The 26,031-nt window shown below is 40.7% G+C and overlaps 1 protein-coding gene across 3 annotated transcripts in view; it reads left to right on the top strand.

Annotated features, from left to right (window-relative positions):
- The window catches only part of LOC146565771 (rho guanine nucleotide exchange factor TIAM1-like), a 50,659-nt gene that overhangs the window by 20,542 nt on the left and 4,086 nt on the right, over positions 1-26,031 (top strand). For 2 of the 3 annotated variants that reach the window (XM_085289137.1, XM_085289136.1), the window contains exons 8-26: positions 552-776; positions 2,424-2,609; positions 4,561-4,707; positions 4,902-4,976; positions 7,488-7,658; positions 8,894-8,998; positions 9,979-10,060; positions 10,319-10,405; positions 12,269-12,481; positions 13,428-13,561; positions 22,017-22,241; positions 22,530-22,598; positions 22,710-22,835; positions 23,107-23,215; positions 23,346-23,525; positions 23,679-23,797; positions 23,900-24,008; positions 25,473-25,531; positions 25,860-25,956. In XM_085289137.1, the coding sequence (XP_085145263.1) occupies positions 552-776; positions 2,424-2,609; positions 4,561-4,707; positions 4,902-4,976; positions 7,488-7,658; positions 8,894-8,998; positions 9,979-10,060; positions 10,319-10,405; positions 12,269-12,481; positions 13,428-13,561; positions 22,017-22,241; positions 22,530-22,598; positions 22,710-22,835; positions 23,107-23,215; positions 23,346-23,525; positions 23,679-23,797; positions 23,900-24,008; positions 25,473-25,531; positions 25,860-25,956 (2,518 nt within the window). The remainder of the gene's footprint in view (positions 1-551; positions 777-2,423; positions 2,610-4,560; positions 4,708-4,901; positions 4,977-7,487; positions 7,659-8,893; positions 8,999-9,978; positions 10,061-10,318; positions 10,406-12,268; positions 12,482-13,427; positions 13,562-22,016; positions 22,242-22,529; positions 22,599-22,709; positions 22,836-23,106; positions 23,216-23,345; positions 23,526-23,678; positions 23,798-23,899; positions 24,009-25,472; positions 25,532-25,859; positions 25,957-26,031) is intronic. The other variant, XM_085289138.1, reaches the window with a different exon arrangement.

Here is a 26,031-nt window from a genome sequence, read left to right as displayed (position 1 = left end):
AGAGAAGCACTGGAATTTAAAACATCGGCTACTCTTAAAGCTGAGTTGGCATGACAATATTTTATGCAAGTTAAAGTTAAATCAGGTTGGCATTCATGCATACAGGTCAAGTGTTTTTATATCCTGTCTTTGTTATTTGGTGCTACTGTACATACCAGCATCAAACATAAAGAGAAACAGGAAACTGGAAGCTATTTTCCTCTAGGGGATTTGCATGTGGCACACCAATACATGTTCATCATGTGCTGGAGATAGGCAGCCCTGTGTCCTTGTGTTTATGTTTGACATGTTTAAAGGCCACGCTGTCACACCGTGACAGTGATCCACCAGACTGACCATTGTGTAATATTAAAATCTGTCTACTTATATTCATGACAGCTCTCCTCACTGAATGGGAAGAAAGTAATAAAATGATGATGAGATTATAATGACCATTTCCTCCCAGAGGCCGATATTGGAAGTCATGATTAAATTCTTTCAGCTGTCAGTTTCTTTATTTTATCTGCTCACTATCGTTACTCACTTTGTCATGGTCCCTTCCTTCTGTTCAGACATCAGGCCAAACAGAACTGGAAAACTGGATCACGGCGATCCACTCGGCGTGTGCTACTGCTCTTGCTCGGCAGCACCACAGGGAGGACACCGTGCGATTGCTGCGAACTGAAATCCGCAAGCTGGAGCAGAAGATTGATATGGATGAGAAAATGAAGAAAATGGGAGACATGCAGTTGTCCACTGTCACTGATGGCAAGAAGAGAAAGACCATACTTGAGCAGGTATGGGGTCAATCGGGTGGTCGTTTGGGGCTAAAAGTGGAGCTAAGTGTCAAGGAGTCTGACATACTGAAAGCGGTCAAACAGATTAAAGCTGTACATGAGGTGGTGGAGCATTACAGAAACAACACCTATGAGACAAATGCCCTTTAATTTTGTCATATTATTGCAAATTAATAACACTTTATGCCCATAAAATGCGACTGTAGGGAGGTTTGTTATCTCATGGCTAAAAACCGTCCTCACCTCTTTATCTTCCAGTTAATTTGAATGAAAACACCTGAAGGCAGTTTATAGATGTGACTTAAACTGCACCGACACTCTCCGGCACTGAAATCATGGCACTAAATCATCTTTACAGCATGCCGTCATCCAGGCAAAAATGCTCTAAAGCAGCCTTTCCAACCAAAAATGGTTTCACTTATTCCAGCTGGCGCTCATTTAGAAACACATGCGAGTCCACTTGCACGCAGTGCATACAGACACATAGCACACAGGTAAACCTGACTAATCTTTTTAGATTCAAGAGGTCTTTTAAGAACATTGCAACTTTTTCAAATCTTTTCCAGAACCCGTTTTTGTTCAGTTTCAAAAGAACATTGATTTAGGCTTATTCCATGCAGGATGTCTGGAGTTGCTGGTGATGGTAGCCAGTACTGACTGGAAAATCTTACAAAAAGAAAAAAAGCCTAGAAGTGTGGTCATTAACAATAAGCCTCCTTGTCCTAGCAAGTCTTTGCATCTGTCTTTATACTGGTGTTGTTGCATAATGCTCTTTCTATTTCTTGTTATATGTAACATAAAAGGAACTAGAAAGCACTTAATCCTCATCAAGTAAAAGAGCTGCAATTTAAAAGGAAGCACTTTGATTGCCTGCTGTAAAGACATAGTAACTGAAACTGTGGCATCAAAGAAGAAAACAAGCCTCAAGCAGGGTTTATGTCATTGACTGACTTCTTTCAGTTGAGTCACGGAGCTGCCAATAAGGATATAGTTGTGGGAAAAAAAGAAAATGGGGATTAACCACAGAGATAAAGAAAAATAAAAGATCAAAAAGTGGAAAGTGTGGAAATATAATGACATATAAAACATATAAGAATTGTTGCAATTATTTGAATGATAATTATATTTATTTATTTTATCTGTACATATTTATGTAAACTTTATAAATAAATCTGAGGAGAGGTGAGGGGAACAAACAAATGTGAAAAAACATTAAAACTTCTACTTCCGTAATTCTTTATATTTTTTAATTGTGTTAATATTTTCACACTTCCACATAGGTGACCACGGGAACTAATGCAGCGTTAAGTCTAGTTTTGTGTTTCACTGTGAGTGTGTGTCCCCGTGTTTCACCTCCCACGGCCCACCCTGTGATACATTGCACGTAGAACAGCAGGTCACCAACTGGTGGGGGCTGTGTTGGTGAGTAATACCTCTCCACAGTGGCTGCAGTACTCCCACATCTCACTTCTCCTGAAACAGCCGAATAACCACCTAACACAGCGTCGGTTCTTTATCTTTTTATTTTTTGTTGTTGTTCTCATTAGAGATAAAACTGAATAAATCTGGATCTCATCAGCAAAGTTTGTTTATATTGCATAATCACACACGCATGACTTTTTACTCTGTAATCTCTGCTGCTTATAGATCTTCTTGTGGGAGCAGAACTTGGAGAGATTTCACATAGATCTCTTCCGCTGCCGCTGCTACCTGGCGAGTCTGCAGGGCGGTGAACCTCCCAATCCCAAACGCCTCCTGGGCTTCGCGTCACGTCCCACAAAAGTTGCCATGGGACGACTGGGGATCTTCTCTGTTTCCTCCTTCCATGCACTGGTATGATTAGACATGTTTAGTGCTGGTATCTGACTATTCACTCCAGGTGTTTTTCAGGTTGCAATTTTTTTGTAAACTTGATCGGAGCTCATGAATCCAAACCTGAAAAGTCAGACTCACGTGTCTCTACATGTTCCGTGTAGAGATTGCATGAGAGGTTTCCAACTGTCGACCCTCAATAACAGCCCAGCTTGAAGAGTGGGTGTGTTTATCTGCCTGTGAGTGCCTTGTCACATACGCCTACTGAAAGCAAGAATTTCTGCTTGCCTCACAAATGTTCAAAGAAATAGATACTGCCATATACCCCAAGGTTATGAAACAAATGAACAAACCAGGTATGCTGGTTTGATTCTCAGGCCCAAAGTTAGCATGAGCGCTGTAAAGTGGAGTGAGTTTTTATCTGTAACACGCAATTAGCCACAACATTAAAACTGGTGAACAAGTGAATTATAGCAATAATTTTCTCATTATAAAGATTTTGTTTAAGTGATGGAATTTAAGTAGATATAAGTAAGTGCCAGCTCTCAAAGTTGATGTGTTGGTAGCATCAAAAATGTGAAATGACCACCTGCATTATTTCTGCTTTCTGTCATAGTGATGCATGCAAGTTTTTTATTCTAAGTGTGCAAAAACAGCTGTGACTCTTAAGCCTAACACTCAAGGCTAAGGTTACATAGATGGTTTACTTTAACAAGGTTCAGAGATTCAGACTTGGGTAGCAAACACACACCACATATTAAAATGTATCACATACACGCTATCCTAAAAGCTTGAGAGAAAAGTGAAAGCAAAACATTCTACCTATAAATCCTCTCTGAAACCCAAGTTATTATCTCAGTGCTGCAGAATGTACAGAATGAAACCCAACCTGATCTCTATGCGATTGTGTGTCATTGAGCTGTAAGCTCTGCGTAGTATCATCCAAAGAAGAAAGAGCAAAAACGAAGAGCAAAACATGGAAAACATTTCTCTACAGAGCAGTTTTATACGAGCAAGGTAACGGATATGCCAAACATACACTAGCACGCACACACAACATCAAGCACTGACAGTGTTTTTTGTGATTGGTCGATCAATACAAACTCTTTTAGCAAGCTAGCATCCCTGAGGCACTTTCCCACAAACAGGCTTAACACTCTCTGGCCCTTGCTCCCCCTCCTTTTACTGCCTACACCCTCACTTCCTTTGTTTGTGTCTTGCTCCCTCAGTGTCTTCTTCTCCTTATCTGCCATATTTTATACCGTCCTTTTTTATGTCTCTCCTGTCCCTTTCATATTCTTTTTACTCTATTTATTACCACATCCCTTCTGACTAATTTGAAATGTCATTATTGCATCGCTTAAATATGATAAATGTGGCATATTTATAAGGAGAATCACATTTATAAATACATGTAACGCAAAACTACTGAAATGAAATGCAATTAAAATAATTGTTCATGGCTACTAATTAATGAATTGCAAAAATATTCAAATGAACTCATTTGTCTTGCCTAAAGGGAAATATAATTGTTCTCTCTCTCAGCTCTGGTATTCAAAGTTTTTGGTCACAAAAGCAATATTTCTGTTTTTTCCTTCATTTACTTTCTACAGTAGATTTGGGCTGTAATAACAGTATAAAGGCCTCTCATGTGGGGAATGAGAAGATGAGTCTAAAAAGTGGTTTAAGATGTTATGTTTGAAGTGTACGTGTCTGATGTCTGACCAGCTCTATACTAGTGTAATGCATAGTTGCTCATACTATTTGAGCTCTGATTGAACCCAGAGAAGTCAAAAAACGGGAACGAAAAGTTTCCCTGTGCCAAGTCGTAGGTGACTGAAGGGGATTAGAGGTTGAAAGTATTCAGTAGCTGCTGCAAATGATTGCTTTTGTGTGTCAAACTGTTTTCATTCGGGTGTTAAAGGTGTCTGTTTCATTTCTGTTGTGTTTTCTGTAACTGTCACTGTCACAGGTGTCTGCCCGTACAGAGAGCAGCATGAGAAGGCGGAACCAACCTTTCCCTCGCACCTTCAGTAAACGTCGAAGCCGTTTCTCCTCACTCTGGGGTCTGGACACCGCATCTAGGAGAAAGAGCAAAGGACACCCTTCAATTGACCAGGTACGTTTGACTTTGAGTGACTTTGCAGTGCTTGATGTTTAATTGAAATCTGTAAAATTCGATTTTGGTGAATAAATACTACTGCAGCTAAATATTGTGTGTTCGTAAGTTTATGCTTGAAACTGCTTCTTGGTGTCAAAGTAATAACTATACTTATGTGTGTTTTAATTTTGCGGTGCTTTGTGTTATTGCAGGTGTTTGCTGATGGGGCGGAGCCAGTGAGAAAGTCTTTGCAGAAGGTGTTCGAAGACTCCTCCAGTGAAAAATCTGTAAGCTTTTAACTCTGTTTGTGTAAAAACCTACATTAGATTACATTTTGTTGTCGATGTAATATTTTATGTCTGCCCTCTTTTAACATTCCAGAAGATGAAGCAGTTTTGCTGTTTCTGCTGAACATTAAGTAATAGTGCAGCTGAACGTCTCCTCACTGGGTGAAATTAAGTGCTAAATACATATAATCCAGTATCAGCGTGTTCCCACTTCTGCTGTACAGTGCAATCATTTCCCATCAAGAAATTAAAGGGAGTTGACAACCACATTGCACCATTTACAGTAATAACCTCCCTTAGGCTAAACATGAAGCTCCTCCTCCCTTTATTAGTTTGGTATTCACCACAAATCAGCAGAGTTCGTGTGGCTGTGGACTCATTTCTTCTCATTGTTTGCTTTTTGCATACACCAAGAGGAAAAATCACTGGAGCATCAGATGAATCTTTGTTCTTGTATAATGGGTAATGGGCTTCTTAAGACCCCGAGGCCAGCTACATCACTAGATTTTCCACCTCCTTTCACTTAACTAAGATCCTTTTGGGGCTCTGGCTCTTTGCAGGGTGGGTTATCTAAGGGAAAGCACAAAATCCCTGCACCCTTCTGCACCATTGAGCATTTTTTTTAGGTCGTTTTTAAAGCCCTTGCTTTAATATTTTCAGACGTTTGCTTCTCTCCTCGATGAAGAGTGATTGGAGACATTTGCAGACTCATAAAGCTTTAAAAGCGGCAGAATATCTGTGTCTCTCTCAGCGTCATTGGACAATGCTCAGGTTTATTTGTGTTGAATAAACAACCCTTGTCATCTTCTGCAGCAGTTTTTTAATATTCTGAGCAGTGTGGACAGAGTCCCTTTATTTAATTTGCTTCAGGCAATTCCATCTTTATCAGTATCAAAAAGGCTATCAACTGGAGGGATTTTCTGTCTGCTAATCCCACAGAGACAAATTTAATCTGATATGTTCACATCATTAGTGTTCTGACGTTTCAACAAATATGCAGACATTTGCTACCATAGGACTCGCTGGTTTCACACCATCTGTGTTCTCTTGTAACTGCTGTACTGACCACACTTGCACACAATTGCAAATAATTAGCTATATATCATAAGAAAGAAAAACATGTTTCCTAAGACAACCATATCAATGTAGTTTTCCAGTATGCGACAAATCTATATGAATTTTAAGGAAAAATGTCCAGTTGCACATAGGTTGTATAGGACAAGCCTGCTGGATCCATATTTTATGAGCACTGGTAAAAAGCACCAGAGATGAGGAGAAGAGAAAAGATAGGCTTTAGTCTGAACGAAGCAGACAGAAGCTAAGTCTGCAGCAATAACCTGCTCTGGCAGTGCAGGCCCCCAGTGGCACAAAGAGAGATCAATTTTTTTTTTCCACCCACGCCAGGCTTCAGCTGGCAGTGTATGGGATGACTGTAAAGAAAAGCATAAGATGTAACGTGCTGTAGTTGGCAGTAAACTAGAGCTGGAAATGCTTTATCAGTGGCAAAGATTTTCCTCATTGAGCATTTCCAGCAAGAATAGCTCCAAATGTTCACATCTGATTGACTTTCCCAGCTTTAATTTGCTGTTTGTTCTGGGGAATCCCTTTGTTAGCATAAGCTGGAAAGGAGAGTTTAGCAGGGATCTGAGAACCCCGCCGCCCCACACACACCATCACCACCCTCCAGCAGAGGCATCCTAGATAGGCCAGGAGGGGAGCCAGATGGTGCTGAGCAGGACTGGGAGTTCAGGGAGTTGGGGGAGGTACTACTTACAGGCCCCCCAGTCTGTTGTCTGTCTGAGATAATGTGTGCGCGTCTGTATTTTGTTTGCGCATGTGGCCTGTTTGTGTTTGTGAATATAAAAATGTGCTGTTGCATGTAGTTTACTGTGGCTGTTTCCCTCTTTGTTTCACTTTATCTCTACCACGCAGATTCACACACAGACACACACGCGTACAGATACAGCCAAGTCGAAGTTCATTTCGACAGGGACCACCGGGCCTGATTGTTAACTGCCGGCAGATTGTATGGCGTGAATGAAAGATGGGGAGGAGAGAGCTGATGGAATGATGTACAGATAGGGGGAAAGGGCACCAGAAGGAGAGGCAGTGATTAATTGGAGGCTGGCGTGATAGAAGAATGAAAGAATAAATGTGGATGCTGTTACTCGATAGGTGGAGATATATTACAGATGGGGGGAATAGAAGCCAGCAAGGCGGCTGACAAGGCTGCCAGATTGTTGTAGGTCAGACTGATGGGCCGAAAGGTTACAGATTATGCTTTAAAAACAGTAACACACCCATAAAAATGCAAGTGTAAGCTATATAACATGTGCTACATGCAATGCAAAAAGCTTGTACTGCAGTACAAGTGTCATTACTGAATTACTGTTTGTGAGTTTCACGATTGCATTAAATCTGCCTTGTCTGTTTATGCTTTCTGCCACTGCAGCTGCTCAAAGATGCATAAACTTAAACTTGCTGAGTGTCTGTGCTTGTTTTTATTTTCAGAAGGAGAGAGAAGCTTCTGTGAAAAGTCTTCCTCAGCAAAATGTAGACAGTGATATTTGGGTTCCTGAGTACCTGAAACCCTCCTGGGTGTGTTTGCCGAACAACCAGCCCATCCTGGCCGTCATACAGCCCGGAGAGACAACACTGGAAGTCTTGAACACTGTCTGCAAGGTGGGCCATTAAAAACAGCATTGATAATATTGCATTACCAGAGACTGCACATAAGAGAAATGCATTTTACACAGTGCACTGCATATAATCACCAATGTAACACTGATGTACTTTAGATTGACAGTTTGCAAAGTGACAGACTGCACAATGTTTCCTCTTTTTATTGCATACACAGTAGCACTTTATAATACTGCAAATTTTAGTATTGATCCAAAGTAAATACAGGGCCAATATTGCCAATACCAATACAGTCACCGATACTTTAAACCTGTAAAGGCAGCTGAGAGAATTATGTCATGATTCATGTGATAAATCATCATTAATTAGCAAATTCTCAATGGATTTTATGATCACTAAATCATTTGTGATTTGGAGGCTTTGGAAGTGTGGCTGTCTGTCACCCACCTCCAATATGCAGCTTTATTACCTGCTAGCTTGCAGACGCAGAATGACACACACAGCATTCAAGCGGCTAGGAATGCAATTAATTCTTCTCAACAGCTTTTTCAAAACACAGGCAATCCCCAAGGTATTAAGAAATTAGACACAGCCCTGTAGAGAGGTCAGAATACCATTAAGTTATATGAGGAAAATGAAGATCTGCCATATTACTGTCAGCTGTCATTGTTGACAGCACATTGATGCACATTATCAGCGGTTCATATACGGTCTTCTTCAATGTACATATATGAATTTGAATGTAACCGAGTTCTTTCAGTTCTACTTCTATGACAGTTCTCACAGAGTCACAGATCTTTTAATAATGCTCTTACCTTTCAGGATACACTGTATATTGCTGTCATTCACAGTCCATCACTTGTTTTAACTTCATTACCTTTTCTCCTTAATTGGCTTCAGCAAGAGACACATAATAGGCGTAATATTGCCTAATGACGCATATGTGCATGCAAGTCACAAACGTAACAGAGTGAAGCAGAGCATCCATCATCATCATCGTCCATGATTTTGGACCAGCATGTTAGACAGCATTCCCCAGCACTATTATTAAAACTCAATATAGGGAATGTCTTTTTGAATAGAGTTCCAGTCATTTGTTGAACTGATGTCAAAGTGGACTGAAATTTGAAGTATCTGTGGTAGGCGGTGGCATAACATTTTAATGACACACTTTATGTTGGTTTCTCTTTACCTTTCTCCTTATTGCCAGTCACCAGATACTTTAAAGCTTAAACATGTACTCGCATGTACAAGTAATATGTTCTTGTTGCCCCCAGACCCATAAGATCGATCCCTCTGGCCACTACCTGCGTTTGAAGGTGCTGGTTGACAACCAAATACTTTATTATGTTCCCACATTTGAAGAGGACATCTCCGATCTGGTGAGGAAATACACACTAAGCCACATTAGATATATATTTTTAAGTAATAACCAGGTGAATATCCTAGGTTTAAATATCCATATAAGTTAATCAAAGACATGCAGCACACATTATTATGCTGTTTGTGTGATTCTAAGTTTATTGCAGTATGTTATTTGGATTTGCCATCTTCTTATTCATATTTTTATTGTCAGATATGGATGAATGCTTGTGCATTTTTCATGAGTTGGTTGCCGTTTTGATTTGCCGTGCATACAAAATCACCAGGATGGAAAAGAAGCACTATTGCATAAACTATAAATTATGCAAAGTAGCATTTCAAGTCTATTGTGTGCACTACGAAGTCGCCGTTTGTGTTTGTGTGCGTCTATTTATCATAAGAACAGTCACACTCACTGAAAGTCCCCACCACCACCGCATTATTCATCTGCTGTAAACCCCAAAACAAATCCTCTTTTTGATTGCGCCTTGTAGGTGATACACTGAAATCTTTCTCAAAGCACAATCATTTTTATAACTCGCTCTTTTCCTCAAGAGCTCTTTTATCTTCCTGCTTTGATCAGTGACTCATTTCACCCGCTTTCATCCTTAGTCTATGATATTACGTTATTATTTCGCCTCAGTGAAGGCTACTACACACTGCGGACTTCTGTTCCTGTCTGTTGCTGCATACACACAGCTGTGTCCATGTTCTAGGCTTTTGTGAGCTCAGGGTCTTGTCTGAGCACCCACTCACTTCATAGCCCTGACCTGGATTTTGACCCCACAACCTTCAGATACAATTGCTTGGCTAAGGAGCCAGAATAATACATGAACCTGTTCATTTCTTATTAATAACAACAGCATGACCTTGACCTTATCTGTCCAACAACACTGCTACCCATCCATTTTTCCCTATATATAGATATATCTATCTCTATTTGTTTGTTTCTCTTTAATTACAATTATTTATTTATATATGTGCTGTTGTGTGTTTACAGCTCTACAAAGAGATTGAGATTTATCCCAAAAGTACCAAAGTCGTCCAGTTTGACAAAGCCGAGTTCTGCAACAACGGATATGGTATGCTTATTTCTGACAATAGCAGTCAGTTCTTGACACACCCATAAATTCTGTTTCAAATTGATTTTCTAATGGACTTCATCTAGTCATGCTTTGTTAATGAATAAAAGGGAGTTACCCAAATGAAGGGCACACATGATATGGAGTGGATTTAATTGCTGTGGTTATACAGCAGTTTACGCTGTCAAATAGAAATATTTCAAAGACGACCGAAGGAATTAAATGAATTTCTCTGTGTCTAACTATCTATGTCTGCAGGTTTTTCTGTGGCAGTTTTAGAGGAGGATGGGGTGCAGCAGCTCCAAGTTACTGAAGTGAAAGCAGGAGGAATGGCTTCAGCGAAAGGTACACATTTTATGCATACGTTGACATGTGTAAAGGAGATTAACCCGTTACTGTAGCACACTTACAAGTGATGCTTATAGAGAACGCATTCCCAGCCAAGAGATGCTAGAGTCAAGAACAATGGCCAAAGTGATGTTTTTATGCTTTTATTCTGAAGGCATGACGTTCCAAAACCTTTATCCATAAAATAAAAAAAACAAACAAACCATAAAACAAGAACAAAGAGATTTTATAAGGCGTTGATTTGTGGCTGTTTTCTATTCTACTCTCTGCTTTGCACTGCTGGGTCTGGAGATCAACCCCCCCCCCCTCCCCTTCACCGGTCCCTATCTTCTAACTGAGACAGTGACACTCTAATGGGTTTGAGAAACATATGGCTGCTTGGTAGATACAACACTAATGTATAGAAAATAACATGCCCCAAAACTAAGCCCCAGGGTCAGACCAAGGTTACTCAAGTGTGAGATTGTGCCCTCTAGTGTATTAGCAATCTGAAAGCTGCTATCTTAGCAGGCTGCCAAAAGACACAGGACTCAGTTGATGTTAGAAGTAGAAAAAGATTGAAGCATCCACATACGACAAAGCATCTTATTGCAATCTGGGCACGATATTCTGCTGAATCACAGAGTTAGATGCAGTTTAGTGGGTCCACATGAACACTGTGATGAGCCTGTGTGTATGTGTGTGGTTTATTAACAGTGCAGAGAGTGAATGGGGAATTGAAAGACATCACGCTTGATTTTCTGCAGGGTACATGCAGAAACCAGGCCAGCACTGGACAAGGAGCCCCAAAGGGTCTATTTCTCTCTCACTCCCGCTCTCGCTCTTTCACTGTAATTCCCGTTTCCCCTCCTCACACAGCAGCACACACAAAGGCACATCCATGCATTGCACACAGGCATACACACGCAGCCGTATATGACCAGAGGGGTTATCTCTCTCTGCCCAATAAAGCCTCTGCTACAGCTGACACTTCACATTTCAGACAACTAGGTCATAACTTAAGGCTAAATGTGTGCCTTATGCGTCTATATGTATGTAACTGTGTGTTGCTGTTCTATGAGAATCCTACTGAATAATGTCGCTGCTGTCTCTGTTGCAGCAAATAATTTAAAATGAGACTGAAATAGGAAGATAAGCTCATACTCACAGATGACTGCAGTCAAAACATGTCCAAAAATCCCCTTGTGTGTTACTAGATGAGATGAGGCTGCTGCCACATCTCTAAACAGCTGTCACAGCCAATTGGGTTTATTGATAAGGTTAGCTGCTAATTGGATTGCTGATTGAGTGATGATTCTCAATTAACAGAATGGGGCACAGGTGCTTGAGAGGAGGAGCAGCAAGACAAAGAGCAAGGCTCAAACTGAAGCTATGTTCCAGTGTTTTGTTTGTTCACCTATTGTACCATGAAGAACGTATACACACAGTGGGCAGGACAGGACAGGACAGGAATAGACAGACATTGTACTTTGCCTCTTAAACCCACCCCGTCTTGTTAGATCAGTATTTGCCTCAGGCAAGCAATCATAGAAGGATGCATTTTTGATGTGATGGAACACATTTGCATCTCGGAGCACCTGATTAGTCTCCGAGGTGCTGCTGGGAAGTATGGTGCAAAAGTTTTGTTTACATAAGTCATCTGTGAGCAGTGCTTTTGAGCGGCCCATAGGAATTCTGCTGTTGGTTGGATGTTTTTTGGGTCATGAACTCACAGATAATGCTTTTACTGACTGTGCATTGTTTGAAAACTTTCTCTACAATAATTTATTTCATATTGACTTTGTTTCTTAAACTGTTTTTTACCATATGCTTAGTGAAATTTCACATTTGTTACATTTTTTTTGCCCGATTCTCTGTCAGGTTTGAAAGCAGGGGATGAGATTCTGTTACTTAATGGTAAAGAGGCATCTGCCCTCCAGAAGGATGACATGATGTCTGCATTTACAAACCAAACCCTGACCTTGAGCATCAGCACCCTGCCCCAGTTGGATCCTCGGATGGTGTGCTCCTGTCCACCCCGGCGCTCTGATGTGGAACAAAACCTAGCCACAGACATTTTTTCCCAGAGCCAAGGTAAGGTTTCCTGTCTCAAAAGATTTGGGGATCAGTTGAATAAGCTGTTTGCTTTTTAAAATAATCTACATGTAAGCAGTTTTTCTTAGTTGATATTTATATACTGACATATTTACTTAGACATGCATAGTTCTGAATGAATGACAATAAAGGAAAAAGAACAAAATGATTCTTCCTTTTTTTGTCCTTAGCATTGCATTCACATATCTTGTGTTGCGTGATCATTCACCCTCTAAAACCCAACTTTCTGTGGTGAAAAAGAGAGGTTTCAGATACATCTTTTGCATGCAGTGAGGTGAACAGGGCGATCTACTAATTATGCATGGATGCTGTCTGATAACTAACCTGCAGGCAGCCGCCATCCTTCCTTTGACCTGCTCTTTTTATTTGTGCAAGGGCATCATTTGTATTCCTTATAAACCAGGACTTGCAATGCGCAGCCTGACAAGCTGGCATTGTTTGGAACTCGGAGCAATATGAATATTAATATGAATCCTTCAGCAGCGTGGAGCTGTCATCATGCAGGATATGCCATATGCAAAGGGTCAGATGGAGAGAAAAACACTTAAGCAGCCAGATGGAGGTTATTGATGATGTCATGCTTTGAGGACACAGGTGTATAAAAGAGTTCTTCAGCACAGAGACTTTAAAATGGAAGGAATAATAACTAATTTTACTAAACAGTGATATCATAATAAGAAACACTAAAGGTTATAGGAATCTTTAATTGCTGTCACTTTAATCCAACACAAAGAGGATGCTATTAAATTATTATTTTCATTAAAAGGTTACGACTACATACTTGTGACCTTTTAAAAATCAGCCAGACTCACCCAGGCTCTCAAAGTAAATGCAGATGAAGTGCACAAATAAATGAAAGCAGCTTGGTATAGGTATGTGTATGTGTAGTCTTCTTTGTCAGCTTTGCCTTTTGTCCTTTTTGTAGAAGACATCCTGGATGATGTGTCAGGTTTGCCACTGGAGAGCCCAGATGATACTTATGAGGAGGAACCTTGTCTGTCCTTGCAGAGCCACAGGGATCATCCGGAAGATAAAACTTGCATTGGGACTGGATACAAAGTAAGATATGTTTTACAAAGCCACAGTTTCACACACCAAGCCAGGTAAAAAATTCAGACATGCAAAAATAACAGTTTAGCCCAACAGAGGATGGAGTTTTTGGTGCTCAGTGTTTGATGTTTTGGCAGCTTTAGTCTTAGCTTTCTTAGTCTTTGATTTGTTGCATTGTCATCTTGCAGCCTGACATCTTCGGGGACATTTCTTACATTTCATGCCAGACAGCAAAGGAAAACACAATCATTTGATCAACAATCCAACACAGGCTGGATTTATGTTTGAACAAATTTCAGCAGTCGCTTTGCTTTCATGTTTTATATAGGAAGAGTTTGCCAAACTAAGTCTGAACAAAGATAAAAGGTTCAATAGAATGAGTGCTGGATGAAAAAATTCAGCAGATACGAGAAGTGATTGACCGGCACACCAGTAAGCCCTAGCATGATACTTAATGTGCGATGCTTTTCCTCAGACTTCTAAAGAAAAGATGCACTATGATCTCATCTCCCCTGGGTTACAATTGATCAAACAATGTAAAAAATGCATCACTATCTACACAACCAAATGTATCCAAGTTATATGTTATATACAAGGTATCTAGTTTAACATTAAAAAAAAACATACACCAATTATTGTTTGTGTTATATACAGGACTATATACAGGAATAACACTATGGGCAAAATTACACATACAAAAAAAGGTGTGTGTAAAACGCCACATAACAAAACAGCAGTGTGGCTATTTTTGCAAAAGGCTGTCACAAAAATGTTGTAATATCAAATTTCTTATTTATTTCTTTAGGCATGCAGTGTGTTTCTCCAGAATAGTTTGTCTTTCCCTCTGCGTGAATGATTTATTATCTCAGCTCCTACAATATCCAAGAACATTGTTTTGCTGAAAAACTCACAATTAGTTGTTTCTGATGCACACTGTGGTGTTTAACTATACCTTTTTAATGAGCTAGTGATTTGCTAATCTATGCCAATCCATAAGGATATGTATGCATGTATATGATGCAGAATACAAACTGACCTTCTTTATTTTGTAGTTTCCCACATAGGGGTCACTGAATAACTGTGAAATGGCATTGTTGGCAATGACCACATGGGTCATTTCCACAGGGGGTCACAATGACACAATAATCCGCTTCAGTTTCTTTTAAACTTGTAGTAGCAAGACACAGTTAAATACGTACAGACACACAACAGTTGATTTATGCTCTTTTTTGTGTAATTTTTCCAGATCCTGTTAAATGCAGGAACGTGTGTGGATTTTCTGATTACTTTGCTTTGAATTGTTTCTGCATGTCACATGAAACCAGAAAAAAAGTGTTGGTCTAAAAAGATGGGAGATTCTCAGTGGATTTTCTGTTGTCACAGTCATAATATATAGGGCATATATAAGCCCAACATGATGGTTACAGTGAGTCTGTGAATCCTACGGATTTAACACTGTAATCATAACCATATTCTTCCTCCGATAACAGTTTTCTGTGGTGCTGACAGCATATTGCATTAGCAGCACCGTATTCATAGCAAAATGTAGTGTGTATGTGTCTTGGCACATTAACAGATGTGCACATAGTACGTGTTGGGTGCGAGTGTGCGTTCTGGAACACTGAACTGGAGACAGGTGAGTGAACAGCATCACTTTCTAATTAAGATTATGTCTGGACTGATCAGGGTCGACGCAGTGATTGCTGGGACAGGCCGTGTGCCATCCACTCTCCCTCTGATACGCTTGTCACTTCCATTACCATGGCACTGTCTGATAGCCAGTAACCACCGGAAACATTTTTTCCTTTTTTGGACCAGTGTTGATAACCTAGGCATGAACAAAGAAGAAAGGGAAGGGACATCGCTGTATTCACTCTTCATTTTGTGTCAATGAGTTTCAATCTCAAGGGAGAGCTAATGGGTGAGGTCAAATGCAGCTTCAGTGAAGACTCCTCCATGATTCTGGTGTGCCAGTTTTAGAAGTGAGTGAAATACTTAAAGAAAAGCTTGCCTTGCTCTTGATATAGATGAGACTCTAATTTGAACTCATGATGAAAGAAAACATTTAGTTGAAGATGCCGCACAAAACTTTCTGAAACTCTTCGCAGTTTTTAATTAACATTGAAAATTGCTTTGCCGTTTTAACCTCACAGTTGTTCTTCTGTGTATCTGCTGTATGGTTAAATTCAGTAATCAGTCAAAACTGGGATCCGAAATATATGGCCAACAAATCCAAAGCCTTTTCGGGGAATCGACCTCTTTCAGCCACACAGCCATACAGGCTAATGTACTTGACTAATCGGGATTGTTTATAAGAGGAAAAAATATTCACTGCAAACCAGTAAACAAGAATAGAACACAAGTGTTAAGTCAGTGATCTTCATCTCACCTTTGTGTCTTTCACCTCCTGCTCTCGTCTAACACGAGCTGTCTGATTTGTGCCCTGCTGCTTTTTTCCATCCTTTCCTTTCATCTTTACCTTTGCTGTACCCCTAATTTCCTTAGATTTTTGATTTACTGTCATATTATTTTCCACATTGAGAGCAACAATGTGACCATGACCATCAGACACAGCAGCTCTTTTCTTTTCATCCAGCACCTTCATCTGCCGTCTTGTTTTGAATGCCCTTTCTTTCCTTCTGTCCTTGTAGTTTCATTCTGATCTTGGGTCTTTTTCCACCCTCCTCCTCACGAACCCCCTGCTGTTCATTACCATAAACAACATGAGGATGCCGTTGGCACTTAAAACAGCCCCGCTCCCTTAGCTCTCCAGCCGGCTGTGGGCACTGACCTTAGCCTGAACACTTGGATGCTCAATCCAAACTTGCCACAGACTGCCAAAACTGTGGCATTTTCTTCAAAAACAAACACACATTCACCCAAACTATTTGTCCTTTCTTTATGTTGATCAGCCTTTTGTTTCTCAAGTCTCCTGTTTGGAAAAGCTTCGAAGTGCTGCGGATTGCGTCTTACCTCATTTCACCCAGCGCCTGCGGTGCCATGGTGGCAGAGGAGTGAGGAAAACGAGGCAAAGTGGGACAATTTTAATTATCCCCACATTCTAATTACTCCATTCTCCACAGTGTTTCACATCATTTAGTGGAGATAAATGAGTGTCTGGCTAGCCGGGGGATATGGGAATGTTCATTATTTTAGACAAAGCACAGAGCAACCTCCCCGCTATGATAAACCGACCAGAGAAAAAAGCGCCGATTTCTCAGGATAACGGTGATAGTAGAGATGTCGGTGATTGCTAGTGTTCTCCAAGGTGTAGTCAGCCTCACTGACAAGTGTGATAATAATTTACAAATGTCTAATAGTTTGGCTTGAGGGCATTTGAAATAGAAAATACATTATTCAGTGTTTGAAGGGTGGTGTGCAATTTTTATCAAGGTTTGTTTTTGATTTATTCTTGATGATATAATTCCAGTTGTTCATTTGGAGTTAGTCTATTTGTTTAATATAATTATTATAGCTTCTGGCTATTATGACTGTATAAGTGGCACAAGTCTTCAGTTATGCTTTCACTTGCCCCCCTTCCCTCCAATCGGGCCTTTTCACCTTTGTCTCAGATGCTGTTGTTCTTCCACAGAAATTCCACTGGAGGGAGCACTGTGCTGATTTATGAAGCCTCTAAGGCAGCAATAATCTTCACAAAGTCAACACTGAGGATGCAGAAATAACACATCAATTTGTATGTTAGTGTTAGAATATTTTGGTAAACACACACCAAGAAAACACATTCTTTCTGATGGTTTTCCAAAATTTAAATAAATTCAAATGTACACGACTTAATCCTCTAATGCTGTGTTATCAGAACTGGCTGGTTGCTGCTGTTTAAGGGAATAAAAAAAGTGCCTCTAACTTTTTTCACCCATTACAACTTTGAGTTGAAGCCTGTAGTCTGCAAATCCACGGCTCTGAATTCGAAATGTTCCTGTGCAGATTTATGAAGACTCATGTCGTAACATAATCATGCTTTCAGATTATATGATTTAAGTCTCTCTCTGTATATCCCATCAGTCCTTGCAGGGATTTATGGATTTGCATGTTTTCCTGATCTCCAGTGAAATTGAACTTCAAGACATATCCTCCTTTCCTTTCCTTTCCTTTCCTTTCTCCTCCCTCCCTCCTTCCTGTCCATGCTCAAATATTGACAAGTAAATGCTTGTTCTTTTAGACAAACACTGTGCAAGGAGGCATTGGAGGCACGTCCGTAAGAATTGCTAGACATTTACATTTACTTATACGTGTGTGTGTTTATTGCATGTCAAAATTCACTGCATAGCTGTGAAATGATGTGTGTGCTGTGCTTCTGTGTGCCAAGTGTGTGGATATGAGCAATCTCTGGTTATTCTGGCTCTCGCTCAGCATGGTTTCAGCTGATGGGTGTTAGAGCAGGTTTGTGCTTGCCTCCATGCTCCTCTGTCATACTAGACTTTCCTCCCTGTCTGTTCCGAGTCAAGGATATAGTACATTTAGTCACTGTGCTAATAAAGACTGCATGTGCTGGACTTGGAGAAAAGCTGCGACTCTCTTTCTCCACTCCAACTGTTGTTTTTATAAAAAGGATTAAAGTTTATCGTTTATGTGGACTATACTTATTTTTTGCCATTTTCAATGTTCAGAAAGAACTTATTCTGACCTGTGTGACATAGTTTCTGGAAATGGCAAGAACTGGTTTGACTGTGGGATGCATAGTTGATGCATTAGGGCACAAACTTTTTCTGAGTTGGTTTCCACGTGTTCTTTTTGTCGTTATTCTAGAAATAATTGCGTTAACCACGGTATTTCTTAAAACCCATTTCCAAACGGAGCGCAAGTTCAAATACAAGCATGTAGTGACATAAGTCTTTCTCAGCAGTGATGAGTGAGAGAGAGAGAGAGAGAGAGAGAAAGAGAGAGAGAGAGAGAGAGAGAAGGCAGATGCCTGTTGGAGTGTTTGGCTCCCACCACCCACTGCCTCTTCAACACCCATTCTCTCCTCCCTCCTTTCTCCTCCCATCTCTTCTTACATCTCTCATGAGGGTGTGAGGTTTGATCTTGTTATTTAATGTTTTGTTCTACGCCGCCTGCCACCGCTCCTCTCAAACACCTGGACAGAAAAGTGGAAGAGGCAACGAGGACAGATACGAGGCAAAGAAGAGAGTGGAGACTGGCGCTCAGGGCAGCATGCAGAGACAGCCGGTGGATTGAAAAAATAGAAAGTGATTGGATAGACGCTGTAGGATAAGGTGACATGGGAGTGCTGTTGTTCATTGCAATCTGTTCTGTTCAGTCTGCCTAATGACCCATTTGTTCAGCTGCCACAGTAATGATTTTACCAGCTGCAGTGTTTTGCAGAGCAGGGTGAGTGTTGAATAGCAGGCATCTCCTTTAGCACTTCTGATCAGCTTAGCTGGACAAGTTCGGCAACTCTACATTCTGCACAGGGCAGAAAAACACAGCCTTCCCGGGGCAGAGGAAGAGTGGAAGCACTCTGGAATTGAAAAGCAGGACAGGAAATGAAAACCTGATTTCTCGTCGAAACTTCACCTGCCGGGATGTCCGCTTTTAGGAGAAGAAGAAATTCTAAGCCACCGACCGAATCCATCTATGACATGTTACAGCTGGTGAGCTGTGCACTCTTGTTTGTGTGTGTGTGTGTGTGTGTGTGTGTGTGTGTGTGTGTGTGTGTGTGTGTGTGTGTGAGGTGGCTTGTGTTGTGGATGCAATCCCACAAAGGTTAGTGATAATGATAAAGTTAGTGATAGACATTATTATTATTATTATTTACTATATCGTGTTTATATCTCAGTGGCATGGGGAGTAAAATGGCATCGATTCTGGACGAGCTAATGACTGTTATACTGCACATTAGAATCTGCGATCGAAGCTTGCACTTGTTTGTTTTGGGGTTTAAATAAACCCCAGATAAATAGTCATTGAATCCTATTAGTTATGCTCTTCACAATTTTCTCTATGTCACTTAGATTGCCAGTGTGAAAGTTAGTTATTGGTCATGGTGCGGCATCATGTTGCCATTCTTCTTCTCCTTCCTCGTTCCCCATCTCTTGTCATCTGTCTCTGCCACTGCCCCATCTGCCACTCGGCAGTCAAGGGCGAGACCTCGCTTTTAGGGCCAAAAATGGCAGTGTCATTGCTCGGCTTGTTGTGTTTAGAAACACGAAGGAATTCTCACTGCACAGATCGCAGCACATTCATCCTTGCATGCTTTTCCGGTCCTTAGTATTCTGTTTTCGGTGAACAAGATTTAATGTCTGATAAAACTTGTTCTCGGCGATGTGTAAGGTCAGTTTGGGGAGTTTAAAGGGTCTTTATTGTGGATATGTTTTTTAATGCGGTTATTACCTTTGTAAGCAATGTAAATTATTTGGATGCTACACAAAATTCAGTTACCTGTGTCATTTTACTTGTATTCAGACTTTTAGTTCATTTTGTGGTAAGTGTTTATTATTGTGACTGTAGTTAGTTAGTGATAGGAGGACTGTCGATAATCTTTGTTTGCCCAATTCTGCTGTGCAAACAAGTGTGTGTGTGTGTGTGTGTGTATAGCAAACTTGCAAAACTGGTTTGAATACCACAATGGAAAATTATGTTTGTCATTGCTGCAGTCCAGCAGGAGACAAGGCATTGAATCAGTAAAGACAAGCTACTTCCCCAGCTGACCAGTTTATGTAAATCAGCTATCAGCAGCACACAGTGAGGTGCACTGCCATATCAGAGATTACAATAAGTAAACACTTTCACTGAACCCATAAAAATGATAGTTTTGTAACATATGTTCTCAAAAGTGCTTCCGTGAGTAACACTGGTGGCATCCCGTTTAAGTAAATGGCGATTGAAATAGGATCAAACCTGTTTTGTGCTGCCTACAGATAATACAGATTTAAACTTGCATCATCAATCAGCTTGACACGACTCAGTTTGTAGTTTTACTTTGTGATGGTTTTAGTGTCTTTGTTTGTCCCTTAGAGTTTAAATTACCTGTAGTTTTCTTCTCGATTACATTCTTTTGCCTTTCTTTAAAGGTTGCTTTATAAATGATTAACATGTACACTGGAAATAAACAATAAAGGTTCAGTGTCATCTCTGGACAGGAGGACTGGTAATTAATGAGATTTTTAGAGTTGAGCTCTCTTATAGTTGGTGTTAGAAAGAGAATCTATAATATGCACATGTACATCTATTTTTTTCTAGATTTCTCAGAAGAACTCAGTCCTTGTGACAGCCTGCCTGGGCTTGCAAAGAAAACTATTGAACTCTGGGTTTGAATTCAGAGACACCTCTTTACCTACAGGAAGTCTGTTGTAGAAAGTATTGGCAGATGCTGGAAAGACTCATAACCATTGGTGCAGCAGGGAGACATGCTGCTGTATTACTTGTAGAACATTAGATTTTTTTTAAAAACACACTCAGCCTGTTGGTTTGGATGCTGCTGCTTTTTCACTTTGTCCATTTTTCAATATGCAGCGCTCTGTTGTGTTCATGTTCATAATATATTCTTCTCAGTGTTTGGTTCCAGTGTGTAATGTTATGGATGATGTGTGACATGTGTTTCTGGTCATTACTGAACAAGTTCTAAGAGTAATATCAGAGAATGCTGGTTTTATAGTTGCAGAAAAGGAGCAGGAGGCGACAAGTCCCTTATTAGGTCTGCTAACAATCTGAATCTAGCAGGTTTCTTCATGTTTGGTATGTCTGTGAAGGTTCTCAGTCATCCAGGCCATTGTAGTCTAAGGAGCTTGGAAAGAAAAGCTTCTGGACTTCTTTAAGTTGTTTGAAGACGTTTCACCTCTCATCCGAGAAGCTTCTTCAGTTCTAGGGTCAAATGGTAGAGAGTCCCAGTTTTAAACCCTGTGGGAGTATCCCCCCAAGAGGGACAATGGACCCCCCTAATGATCCTCTACCTAATCGCACGAGCCAAGGTGTCAAAATGGGTGTGGGTCACAATCAGCCAAGGTTTCGGGTGGGCTCATTGTGAAACCTAACCACACCCTATCATTTCCTGAGGTCAGATGGCCCAGGATGTGAGTGGGCGTTAAGGCGTCTGGGAAGGGATCTCAGAACTGGATGGCAGACAGTTCGTGTCGCAAGCCACCGCCTCTGTTCAAAGATGGTCGTTCACAGAGGACATAGATGGCTTCTTTCTCTTCCTCAAAAGAGGACCCTCATTTGACCCTAGAACTGAAGAAGCTTCTCGGATGAGAGGTGAGGCGTCTTCAAGCAAATTAAAAAAGTCCAGACTCTTTTCTTTCCAAGCTCCTTAGACTTCATGTTTGGTGTCTTTGATACATAGCAGACTGTAGGAATGCGTTTAATGTCTTGTTAATGATGAATGCGTACGTCTCAAAATAAACCTACATATTATAGTCATTTAGTTATTTTATTAATTTTTGTGAGTGGTTTTTAAAGCGGTCCCTTAAAAATTCTGCATGCTCTGCTTCCTTTTCTTTCTGAGCAGAGCACAGAGCAGGTCACTGTTTTCTGCCGCGGCCTTCATGACATCAATCCCCCCGAGTGCCCGATGTCGTCGTCCTCCTCATCGTCTTCGTCATCCCTTTCTCCGAGCCCTGTGTCGGTTTTACCACCCACAGCAGCCGCGGCCACACAGAAACAGCTCTCCCACGCTGACAAACTGCGCAAGGTCATCAATGAATTGGTGGAGACGGAGAAGACTTATGTCAAAGTGAGTACAGGGTCTCTGAAGTGTTCTTTGAGCGTGCCGCAAGAATGCAGCTACGGTCTCAGACTCACAAATGTTTTGCCAAGTGTGTTCCTGTGTCATCGTCGCTGAAATACTTTTGTGTCAGTGTGAGTTATGTTGAAACCCGCAAGCGGTTGACTTCTATCCATTCTTTAAAATCTTTGCAAATGATTCATTAAATAGCCTTCAAATCAACAGACACAAGACATGCCTCATTCCTCCTCGAGCATCTGATGACAGGCTGATCTTGTTTATATCTGTCTCATTCAGGATCTGAACTGCCTAATAGAGCGCTACTTGAAACCTTTGCAGGAAAAGAGCTTCCTGACTCAGGATGAGGTACTCTTCACTTGATATTTATTATCCAAGAATTGAAATAAACTGCTTAGATACCATAACCTATACACGATTTTTGCTCGAAAGTAGTGCTGACAGTGATGTGTGTTGCAGCTGGACGTTTTGTTTGGTAACCTCGGAGAGATGGTGGAATTCCAGGTGGAGTTCCTACGCACGCTGGAAGATGGAATCAGGCTGATGCCAGACCAGGAGAGGCTGGAAAGGGTGGAGCAATTTAAGGTGAATGAATGTTGATTTTAGACCCAACTGCTTCATTTGGCTTCAAATCCTCTAATTATTTTGTCTCATTTAGGGAACACTCCCCCTTGGTACTGCTGTTTGTATAACGCATAATAAAGAGCTTATGTTAGTCAAAAAAAAAAAGAAAAAGTTGACTCTTTCTTATTTAGCAGCTTCTCAAAATTGGAATTTCCACATAATGTGCGTTGCCATCATTTAAATGCGATCATATAATCTTATGATTGTATGTTATGCTCGTCTGTTTTTGCAGAAGGTGCTGTTCTCGTTGGGTGGGTCATTCCTGTATTATGCTGATCGCTTTAAGATTTACAGCGCCTTCTGCGCCAGTCACACCAAAGTCCCAAAGGTCCTCGCTAAAGGTAAAAACATTAACAGATTCTTGCCTCATGCCAAGCATGCAGTCACCCCTTACTATTTTTAAAAGCAAGTCTTTGCGTTACCTTGTGCCTTACACAAAATAAATCGGTGTTTAAATTTCCGCTCCTCCAGCAAAGACCGATCCAGAATTCAAGGCCTTCCTGGCTGAGAAAAATCCCAGACAGCAACATTCATCCACTCTCGAGTCTTACCTGATCAAACCAATCCAAAGAGTGCTGAAGTATCCACTTCTGCTAAGGGAGCTCTATTCTCTCACTGACCCGGACAGTGAGGAACACTACCACCTGGATGGTAAGTATCCTTTTTTTCATTGAGCATTTAAAACTGTGGTGAAATGGTACATCATCATCTACTTGCCTGCTACATAGAACTTTGTATATTCAGGATATGGTGTTGGTGAATCAATGATTTGGGGTTTTAACTATAAATATTTGCCCCATGTAGTTGCAATTAAGGCCATGAACAAAGTTGCAAGTCACATCAATGAGATGCAAAAGCTTCATGAGGAGTACAGCGCTGTTTTTGACCAGCTGATCAACGAGCAGACTGCTGATAAAAAAGAGGTAGAACACATTAATGTATCAGCCTTAAGCCCAGTGAATGATCCTGTGACTTATTTGCTTTTTTTGTTAACATGTTGTTTTTTTTTACTTTATGCATCACAGGTGGCTGACCTCTCGATGGGGGATCTTTTACTACATTCTACAGTGGCATGGATAAACCCTCAAACCTCTTTGGCCAAGAGCAAAAAGGACCCGGATTTAGCTGCTTTTGGTACGGTTTTATGTAGATTATACCACCTGAAATTCAGGCTGCCGGGAATACCTCCTTACATAACACAGAGATATACCTACAATATAACAGAGTCTCCATAAAGTGGGGATTTGTTGTACTGATGTTTAATGTGATTACAAACCTAAACTGATCAACTGTCTACATTTTGAGTTATCATAGGTTTCATTTTCAGCCTCAGCTCTTCTTTATGAATAATCAAAAAAGGTCAATATACAGTTTGCATCTTTATGCACAGGTGAAAAATTGCTGTCACATTTACATAATGGACCCAAGTACTAATGCTAAGTAATGTGCCGTCCTGTTTTAAATTGAAATGACGTAAACTTAGATTATTAATTCAGTGGTGCTGAAAGCTACTTAACTTTACTTAATGTCCTTGTTCTTAACGCCCCTTTAGTCCTCACAGTTCACAGCTAGTAGCTTCTCTATCGCAACCCTCAAAGAGTTAATTTGACAACTCTCATTGGCTCAATTGGCACACAGTGCAACGGGAAAGTCTCAGAAACTCAGTGTAGATATGACTGAAGATTAACACAACTCAAGAATATCTCTCGGAATAATCTACAACCCTCAGCGCAGAAGAACTTGGTTCTGATGGTCAGGATCCTTAAGAGGAACCTGAGTTTGCAGCTAACTGCACTGAACCCAGTATAAATTTGAGGTCAGATGAGATAAAGAGACTGGAGGTATGTTGGAGAGATAAAGGTGATGCATTCAACTCAATGAACACCTGCACTGATGGATGAACGGGGCTAGGATAAACATTTTAGAACGGTCTCCACAAATGATGGCAAATATGTGGTCTGTCTGTGAAAGTTGGGTATTTCCCAGGAAACTATTGATGCTGCCAAAACAAGTTGTTTCAAATATGTGACCAAGCAGAACCTGTCATGTATGTAATAAACCACAACTTTTGCACCTTTTTTTATGTCAAAGATGTAAAAATATCATCCCAGAAAATAAACCAGTGTTGCCATGACATTCTTGTTCATCATGAACATTTCTAAACTTATCAGAGGAGCTACATGCAGTTACATTTTTATGAAAGAGCACTTGCTCTGCATTTATGAATACTTTACTGTTTCGTGTGAGGCTTTACTGTCAGGCTTTGGTACTGCTCGGTGCTATTTCAGTTAATGGGCAAATGGACCCAGTCATGCAAACTGGGATCTTTACATTGTTTTTCACTTTTTGGGTGAAGTGATTATTAATGGTGTGATATGCAGTTCTCACACACCTACTCAGAAGTGCCTGGGATGTGTTTTAAAATGCACTCAGCTGAGACACTTTTGACAATAAATATTACATCTGCTTATTATATGTGCTTTCTTGGGCAAGGCGACAGTGAGTAGAAGTTGCTTGTTGCGCAAAGAACGAATGCAGACCCTGTTAATCAATTCTCTCACTTCTTTTCTCCCCCTCTCTCTCTCTGCCCGCATGCAGTGTTCAAAACAGCAGTTGTATTTGTCTACAAGGACTGCTCTAAGCACAGGAAAAAAATTGTAAGTACCTTTTTTGGACTTTTAATTTTAATTGCATTTTAAGACACAGTGATGGAGGGTGCACATCCTCTGAAGTGCTTTTAACGTGTTCTCTTTTTACATTGCATGCGGGACAGAAATAATTAAGCTAATGTTTCATGGTTGTGTGAGGGCAGTTATTGGCAGCTGCAGTAACTGCGTGTGTGCACGCTCCCCATAGTACAGTATAGTAGATACTTGTGTCTGTTCAATGAACCCTCTCTCTCCCTGCACTCTGATGCTCTCTGCTGTCATGTTGATGCACTGCAGCGGTTATGCATTAAATATCTGACCAGTCTCTATCTTTCAGGGTGCATCTCATCGCGGGTCTGGGGGCGATGAAAAAGATCCCATCCGCTTCCGTCACATGATTGCAACCGATTCTCTGCAAGTCCGAACCCTCCCAAGTGAGTATATTTAAATATACTAACATGCAGCAATTTTTAATATTTTCCCGTAGGTACTGTTAGCATTTTGAGGAC

This window comes from Mchenga conophoros, linkage group LG10 (genome assembly GCF_057382185.1).
Source record: "Mchenga conophoros isolate Kocher_MC1m ecotype Shallow Benthic linkage group LG10, M_conophoros_male_GT1.1, whole genome shotgun sequence".
Taxonomy (NCBI): domain Eukaryota; kingdom Metazoa; phylum Chordata; class Actinopteri; order Cichliformes; family Cichlidae; genus Mchenga; species Mchenga conophoros.
This window is presented reverse-complemented; position numbering and strand designations above follow the sequence as displayed.